At 46.4% G+C, this 8851-nt stretch overlaps 1 protein-coding gene across 1 annotated transcript; it reads right to left on the reverse strand.

The window, feature by feature from the left end:
- Positions 1-338: 338 nt before the first annotated feature.
- LOC116358088 (uncharacterized) lies at positions 339-1394 on the reverse strand. Its single transcript, XM_031807491.1, has 3 exons — positions 1263-1394; positions 1062-1182; positions 339-884 (listed from the first exon to the last, which is right to left on the reverse strand). Exons 1-3 carry the CDS (start codon positions 1366-1368, stop codon positions 425-427), a joined length of 687 nt encoding a protein of 228 aa, XP_031663351.1. The 5' UTR covers positions 1369-1394; the 3' UTR covers positions 339-424.
- Between the last annotated feature and the right edge of the window lie 7457 nt (positions 1395-8851).

An 8851-nucleotide genomic window follows, 5' to 3' on the forward strand; every position in this document is an offset into this window, starting at 1 on the left:
GCCTACACCCGGACCCAGCCAACCCAACTGTTATGTGGAGTGGAACAGGGAAACCCAAGAGCAGACTCAGACGAGGGGACTGGGATGAAGTAATCAAGACATTTATTGAAACACAGGGGGAAGATGGAGTGCAGGCCAGGGGAAGCTCGGGCGGGTTGCAGGAAACCAGGTGCGGAGGCTGAGGCTGGAGTGAGAGGGGTTGGGACAACAGGGTAAGCAGGTCCGGAGAGGAATCCAAGGGAGCAGTAGAGTGGGGAATCCAGGGCAGAGTAGCAGGATGAGAAGACGTGGGACTGGAGACAGGGACCAGAGTCAGAGCAGGCAGAACTGTAGCAGAGAGGAAAACCGTGTCAGGCAAGGAAAACAGGCACAATAGGATCTAATAGTAACAAACGGCTAGAAATGTAGACTGACTGAGCAGAGATTACGATCTGGCAGTGTGGAAGTGGCAGGACTGAGTATTTGTAGAGGTCTTGATTATGGACAGGTTGTAGCTGGTGGGGATCTGCTCTGACTGAGCACACCTGTCTCCGCCCACACAATCAGAGAGAGGGAGAGAGCACTGGGGGAGTGGCAGCAGGTCAAGGAGACACAGGATGAGCAGTTGAGGGCATGACAGGAGCAGATGTAACAGTAACCCCCTTCTACCGGTGCCACTTGACTTATCTGGGTGTGAGGTATAGAAATCACGTAAGAGGGAGGGGTCCAGAACGTGACGGTGGAGCACCCAGCAGCGCTCCTCCGGTCCGTATCCTTCCCAGTCCAACAGGTACTGCCAGCCACGACCCCGATGGCGCACATCCAAAATCCGCTGAATGGTATAGGCAGGATGGTCATCAATGAGCTGAGGGGGTGGAGGAGCTGCTGCAGGATGAGACAGGGGACTGGAGCAGACAGGTTTAATCAGGGATACATGAAAGGTAGGATGGATCCTGAGAGAGGCTGGGAGTTTCAGGCGCACAGCAGAGGGGTTAATGACACTTTCAAAGGGACCAATGAAATTGGAGGGAAGGTTTCTTCGATGCCACCTTCAATGGCAGGTCCTTTAATGAGGGCCATACCTTTTGACCTGGGGTGTAGACTGGGGCTGAGACCCGGCAACAGTTGGGACTGGGTCCTGCCGGAGGCGCAAAGGGCAGCCCGAGCCTTCCTCCAGGTACGATGACAACGGCGCAGATGGCCCTGGACAGAGGGAACCGCAACCTATTTGGCAGGGAACAAGAGGGGTAGGTAACTCAGAGCACACTCGAAGGGTGACATACCTGACGAGGCATTGGTGAGGGTGTTGTGGGCATATTCAACCCAGGGTAGCTGAGCGCTCCAGGAGGAAGGGTTAGCAGAAGTCACGCAGCGTAGGGCAGTCTCCATCTCTTGGTTGGCCCGTTTGGTCTGGCCGTTGGTCTGGGAGTGATATCCAGAAGAAAGACTGACATTGATACCAAGAGCTGAACAGAAGGATCTCCTTACCTGGGGTCCCCTGTCGGAAACGATATCAGTGGGAATGCCATGCCGACGAAACACATGGCATACTAGCAGGTCCGCAGTCTCCCTGGAGGACGGGAGCTTGGAGAGGGGAATGAAGTGAGACACTTTGGAAAACCTGTCAATAATGGTGAGGATTACAGAGTTACCGTTAGATGGGGAAGGCCTGTGACGAAGTCCAGAGCTATGTGTGGCCAGGGGCGACTGGTTATGGGAAGAGGGCACAGCAGTCCGGAAGTGGGTTTAGTAGAGGTTTTGTTCCGAGAACAAACCAAGCAGGCTGAGACAAACTCCAGGACATCCCTCTATGGTGGACCACCAGTGGCGCTGATGCAGGAAGGTGAGGGTCCGGTTCATACCAGTGTGACAGGTGAGGTGAGTAGAATGGCCCCACTGAAGAACCTCAGAGACAACACAATCTGGAACAAACAGAGCATTCCTAGGACAGTTACACAGGTCAGGCTGGTTCTGCTGAGCCTGGAGGATACAGGAATTGATCTCCCAGGCGATGGCGGCAATGATGCAGGTGGATGGCACAATGGTTTCTGGCTTGGTTCCCGTGTTGTCGGTGGTGAACTGGCAGGAGAGGGCATCAGGCTTGGGATTCTTAGAACCGGGGCGATAAGTGAGTGTTAAATTGAATCTACCGAAGAACAAGACCCACCTGGCTCGCTGGGAGTTCAGATGTTTGGTGGTCTGGATGTAGGACAGGTTTTTATGGTCAGTCAACACAATGAATGGAGGAGGGGGGGGGGCAGAGCCCTCCAGCCAGTGACGCCATTCCTCAAGAGCCAGCTTAACTGCCAGGAGTTCCCGGTTTCCGATGTCAAAATTCCTCTCTGCAGGTGAGCGCTTACGGGAAAAGAATGTACATGGGTGGACCTTCTGATCAGAGGGGGAATGTTGAGACAGAACAGCACCTACCCCGGTGTCAGAGGCATCCACCTCCACGGTGAACTGGAGTCCTGGGTTGGGCTGATTAAGGACCGGAGCGGAGGTGAAGCTTGACACTTGAGTTCCAGGAATGCTGCCTCTGCCTCAGGAGTCCAGTGGAACGGAGGTGGAGGTGACAGTGGTGAGAGGTGTAGCCAGACGGTTGTAGTTGTGGATGAAACGTCTGTAAAAATGTGCAAACCCCAGGAAACTCTGTAGCTGCTTGAGGTTGGAGGGCGCAGGCCACTCTGTGACTGCCATGACCTTGGCGGGGTCCATATGTAACTGTCCCTGTGCAATAATATAACCCAGGAAAGACAGTGGCAGCATGGAACTCACACTTTTCAGCTTTAAAAAAAGCTTTTTCTCCAACAGCAGTTAGAGAACTTGGTGAACGTGTTGCTGATGAGCCTCAGGGTCCTTGGAAAAAAATCTAAATAGACAAAGCAAGGGGTACTTGTTCTTTACTGTGATATTAGTCAGCGCACGGAAGTCTATGCACGGCCTCAGTGACCCATCCTTTTTCTTCACAAAGAAAAACCCAGCACCCACCGAGGAGGAAGATGGCTTGATAAGTCCTGCAGCCAGAGAATCCTGGATGTACCTCTCCATAGCCTCTTGCGCGGGGATAGAGAGGTTTAATAACCGGCTACTGGGAAAAGGAGCTCCAGGCTGGAGGTCAATGGTGCAGTCGTACGGCTGATGAGGTGGCAGCGATGGGGCGCGGTGCTTGCTGAACACAGGAGCTAGATCGTGATACTCAGGAGGAACTGATGACAGGTCCGGAGACTCTGGAATGAACTGGGGACCAAACAAGGCAGGGGCAGTCCAGTCAATCTGTGGGTTGTGTAGCTTTAACCAGGTCTTGATTATGCAACAGGTTACAGCTGGTGGGGGATCTGCTCTAACTCAGCACACCTGTCTCCGCCCACACAGTCACACACACACACACACACACACAGAGAGGGAGAGGGAGAGAGCACTGGGGGAGTGGCGGCAGGTCAAGGAGACACAGGATGAGCAGTAGAGGGCGTGGCAGAAGCAGATGTAACACCAACAGTGGGTGAGCAGGAAAAATGTACCCATTAGGGTGTGGTTCTGTCATCTGTGTATGTGTATGTATGTGTGGGTGAAAGAGAGAGAAAGAGAGAGAGGGTTAAACTAAAGAGAATCAGGGTCTGCACATTCCATTGTACTGTCGTCTCTGTACAGCCCTCTTTGCCTCTTCAGTCACTTAGGTTCAACTGAAAAAGTGTATGGATCTGCTAAAGAACATGGAATCCTCCTGTTTTCTAGGTGAGCAAGACATGACATCTCCCAGAGGGAGATCTCCTCTCTTAGCCCATGAACACCACCCCTAAAAGATTTGATCTGATTCACAGTTAACTAGTATACGCAAACAGTATAACCTGGTCCAGAAACACATGAACTCTGTATAGGCTAATCTACAGTGACATGTTAATGCTACAGCAGCTCCCTTCCCTCTCAGTGAGAGAGGGTTTCCCCAGCATGGGGCGGCAGGGTGCGGTACAATGCCTGATTTACTGCCACCCTAATGTGGAGCAGAGCTCAAAGAGAGACTCAAGGGGGGCCTGGGATGCACCCTAACCCCATTCTCCTTTCTTCTTCTTCTCCTCACTCTCTCTCTTCATCTGAGAGAACACTGACACTGGTCAGCAGTGGCAGAGTTCCCCTACTGTAATGCATTAGGCTGGTGTCAGGTGCCTAGAGCCAACACATGGCTATTCTAGATCAGCTTGTTTGTTTACTTTGGGTAGTTGATCAATGAAATAAGGACGTTGGACCTCTGAACGCTGACAGACGGCAAGGTCAAAGAAATGTGTTTGTTTGTGTTCGAAATACAACAATGAATTATTGAAGTACACACGCAGGATCTTAATTTGAGCCAGTTTGCTACAGCAGGAAAATAATCCTGCAGTAACAGGAAATGTTAATTATTATGTGGATTATAATTAATCAACATTTTTTGTAGGAGTTGATAGATTTTATGTTAGGGCAAATCACGACTGACATTTTAAAGTGGAAATTGCTAACTTTAGAGGCCTTTTTAAACCTTGAATAAACTACAAGTTTGCATTTCCTGCTGTGCTCAGCAACAAAAGAGTGATCAAATTAAGATCCTACATCTGTATCCATGTTTTAATGTAAACCTTGTCCTTTTTTCTAATAGCATCCACGTAATGTACACAGAGAGATTCGATAGAGGCCTTGATAAAGCCTATGCTGTAAACATTTAAACCGCCAATTAAAACCATACTTCACTTCACACACAATTTGTTTATGGTGGGTAATGCTGGAGTCACACACCAATCCATGCAATCTTCCCCGTCTCTTCATCCATCTGCTGTGACAGCTAAACTCAGCGCCGCAAAAAGATGGACCAAATATTTACTCTCCTTATTGTTCCTTGTGGTGGCCTCCTCCTCCTCTCCTCTGACTCTCTCTCAGCAGGAGGGAATCATAGGTTTATTTCGGGAATCATCAGCAAGAGTGCTTTGCTCGACTCCTTTCCTTGTGTTTTTATTCACTTTACATCATAACACCTCTTATAACTGTACTTCCAGTTCAATGGTGTTGATGTTAAAACTGTGTATTGCTGTTGTTATCCAGTTCAAAATATTAATACATTCATACATAGATACCACTATGTTTGAGATAGTTGGCATAATAGAAGAACAGCTTAACCGAGAGGAGAAATGTTATAGCATAATTTATCTTCACTAAACTAATTATTCTCCAGTTTCCAAGTATCAAATCTGTTTCCAAGTATTGCAGAAATGCTAATTGGAAGGGTTTTCCGAAAAGAGACATAGAATTGATAGAAAAACCCAGACTGTTGGTAAGGACGTATAAAACATGTCATCTCCATGGCAACATTTCAAGATGGCCATTCAGTAAGGAGAATTCATGATTACATGACCTGCCATGACCACATCTCCTCAAAGACCCTCATCCTGAAGAGTGCTCTGAAAGCTGGGCACATCAGAGGACATTACTGCCACCAAATATTGCAGCGAACACAGGAAATACACAGACTATTCTGGCATTTTCAGATGTGTCAATTGCTCGAGAAACATTTACATGAACCCTATTCTAAAATGCCTGCACTCAATTCTGGACTCAACTCAAGTCAAATCTAGAAGAATTTGGTTTCTATTTTTTCTTTGCGATTGCATCAATGATTGTAAAGAGTGCAATGGGATCATTAAATGCCAGGAAGAATTATACTGGTGGGACCATTCTGAACAAAACAAACAGAGATCTCATCTACTTCTGAACAAAACATAACACTTCGACTCCATAACACTTCTTCTTCTAAATAGTTTCCTTTCAAGTGTTTGTACACTTCACTGGAATAAAGGATAAGGCCTCATTTCATAGGGAGTTCACAAAATCATTTTAAATCGACTAAGTATTTCCCAATTTGTCTCGCCCATTTCCTCTTTTCTTTCCTAACAGCAATTGGAGGACAGCCAGCCACAGGGGGGATTGTTTCCCTGTGACCCAGAGTCATAGCCTTTAATGTTGGCCTGAGATGTAGCCTTAGCCTAGTGGTCAACTCCCCTCACAACAAAGAGGCTTTATTGGAGTCACCTCCCTGCAGGGAGTTTCTCCTTTTATATTGGGAGAGCTGAGATTAGCTGGTCTGGCCACTGTCCTTTTGTCCTGTTGTAGTTACAAGGTGAGGGCTGCTCTGCTAACCTAACCCTAACCCAACAGGCTCTGAGAGGTCAGCCCTACCCAGCAGGGTGGCACAGTGGTAGGCCAACACATTCCTCTTAGTTGGGTTCTATAGGCTGGGGTTGTGGCTGAGAGTAACCATCTCTGGTTACTGATCAAAGTCAGGTCTGGTCCCCAGTCAGGCCTGTCCATAGCACACAGCATGAGAGAGGCAGCAGAGTCACACTGAGACGCTCAGAAAAACCCAGGTGTGAGTTTGTCAGCTGACTACAGATTTACTTGAAACAAACACAGCATATGTGTATGTCAGGGTTTGAGTGTGTGTATATATGTACAGTTCCTTGCGAAAGTATTCGGCCCCCTTGAACTTTGCGACCTTTTGCCACATTTCAGGCTTCAAACATAAAGATATTAAACTGTATTTTTTTGTGAAGAATCAACAACAAGTGGGACACAATCATGAAGTGGAATGACATTTATTGGATATTTCTTACTTTTTTACCAAATCAAAAACTGAAAAATTGGGTGTGCAAAATGATTCAGCCCCCTTAAGTTAATACTTTGTAGCGCCACCTTTTGCTGCGATTACAGCTGTAAGTCGCTTGGGGTATGTCTCTATCAGTTTTGCACATCGAGAGACCGACATTTTTTCCCATTCCTCCTTGCAAAACAGCTCGAGCTCAGTGAGGTTGGATGGAGAGCATTTGTGAACAGCAGTTTTCAGTTCTTTCCACAGATTCTCGATTGGATTCAGGTCTGGACTTTGACTTGGCCATTCTAACACCTGGATATGTTTATTTTTTAACCATTCCATTGTAGATTTTGCTTTATGTTTTGGATCATTGTCTTGTTGGAAGACAAATCTCTGTCCCAGTCTCAGGTCTTTTGCAGACTCCATCAGGTTTTCTTCCAGAATGGTCCTGTATTTGGCTCCATCCATCTTCCCATCAATTTTACCCATCTTCCCTGTCCCTGCTGAAGAAAAGCAGGCCCAAACCATGATGCTGCCACCACCATGTTTGACAGTGGGGATGGTGTGTTCATGGTGATGGGCTGTGCTGCTTTTACGCCAAACATAACGTTTTGCATTGTTGCCAAAAAGTTCAATTTTGGTTTCATCTGACCAGAGCACCTTCTTCCACATGTTTGGTGTGTCTCCCAGGTGGCTTGTGGCAAACTTTAAACAACACTTTTTATGGATATCTTTAAGAAATGGCTTTCTTCTTGCCACTCTTCCATAAAGGCCAGATTTGTGCAATATACGACTGATTGTTGTCCTATGGACAGAGTCTCCCACCTCAGCTGTAGATCTCTGCAGTTCATCCAGAGTGATCATGGGCCTCTTGGCTGCATCTCTGATCAGTCTTCTCCTTGTATGAGCTGAAAGTTTAGAGGGACGGCCAGGTCTTGGTAGATTTGCAGTGGTCTGATACTCCTTCCATTTCAACATTATCGCTTGCACAGTGCTCCTTGGGATGTTTAAAGCTTGGGAAATCTTTTTGTATCCAAATCCGGCTTTAAACTTCTTCACAACAGTATCTCGGACCTGCCTGGTGTGTTCCTTGTTCTTCATGATGCTCTCTGCGCTTTTAACGGACCTCTGAGACTATCACAGTGCAGGTGCATTTATGCGGAGACTTGATTACACACAGGTGGATTGTATTTATCATCATTAGTCATTTAGGTCAACATTGGATCATTCAGAGATCCTCACTGAACTTCTGGAGAGAGTTTGCTGCACTGAAAGTAAAGGGGCTGAATAATTTTGCACGCCCAATTTTTCAGTTTTTCATTTGTTAAGAAAATTGAAATATCCAATAAATGTCGTTCCACTTCATGATTGTGTCCCACTTGTTGTTGATTCTTCACAAAAAAATACAGTTTTATATCTTTATGTTTGAAGCCTGAAATGTGGCAAAAGGTCGCAAAGTTCAAGGGGGCCGAATACTTTCGCAAGGCACTGTATGTGCGCGAGAGAGAGAGAGACTCTGCCACACAATGGAACAAGCAACATATCAGCAACTCCTCAACATTTTGGTCAATGGCATTAAGAAAATCATTCATTTAAGCCCCATTCCTACCTGGTTCTAACTTGCGTCCTTTGTCCTGATCTTGTACACATTCTGATTGTGTCCACGTTTTTAGACCGGTGTAAACAATCAAAAGATACATTGTGATCTGATTGTAATCAGATTATCCTGCCCACCTCTGGAGGTAGTCAGACACGCATTGTGTTTGGATATCTTACAAGTGTAAATCATAATTATTCCATTCTCTAAAATAATTGACAGGTGGCACCATTGACTGATTACATCAATATGTGTTTTACAATAATTAAATATTATTTTGAAAGAATTGCTGTGATATAACATACATAAGGGAGGTAAACAATGCAGACACAGTGGATGGTTAACAGACACATTTTAATACCATGTGTAGACACATTTCTGAAAATGTGGGCACATTCTGAATGTGCCCACAAGATCAGAACAAAGGACTTATGTTAGCACCAAGTATAAACGGGGCTAGAATTTCAGTCTCTCTGGCAGCACTTGACTGCACTGTTACATCATGCACGGTGAATTAGTGACTTATTTTTACTTACAAAGGGAGGTGACCCGGTGTCAGAGTCAGACAGACAGCCACATTCAGCCCTGAAATTTAGCTGTAGCCTCTGTGGTTAACTCTGATCACAGAAGGTCACATCAAGGCCATCCCACATACACAATACATT

Source organism: Oncorhynchus kisutch, linkage group LG28, assembly GCF_002021735.2.
Source record: "Oncorhynchus kisutch isolate 150728-3 linkage group LG28, Okis_V2, whole genome shotgun sequence".
Classification (NCBI taxonomy): Eukaryota; Metazoa; Chordata; class Actinopteri; order Salmoniformes; family Salmonidae; genus Oncorhynchus; species Oncorhynchus kisutch.

What these genes read in the sequence shown, in the direction of transcription:
- LOC116358088 (XM_031807491.1), bottom strand. Translation starts at nt 1,368, where the DNA reads ATGGAGACTGCCCTACGCTGCGTGACTTCTGCTAACCCTTCCTCCTGG. An exon ending in CCTCACCAATGCCTCGTCAG is followed by an intron (nt 1,183 to 1,262) that starts GTATGTCACCCT and finishes CCCTCTGTCCAG; the next exon opens with GGCCATCTGCGCCGTTGTCA. An exon ending in TCTACACCCCAGGTCAAAAG is followed by an intron (nt 885 to 1,061) that starts GTATGGCCCTCA and finishes TGTCTGCTCCAG; the next exon opens with TCCCCTGTCTCATCCTGCAG.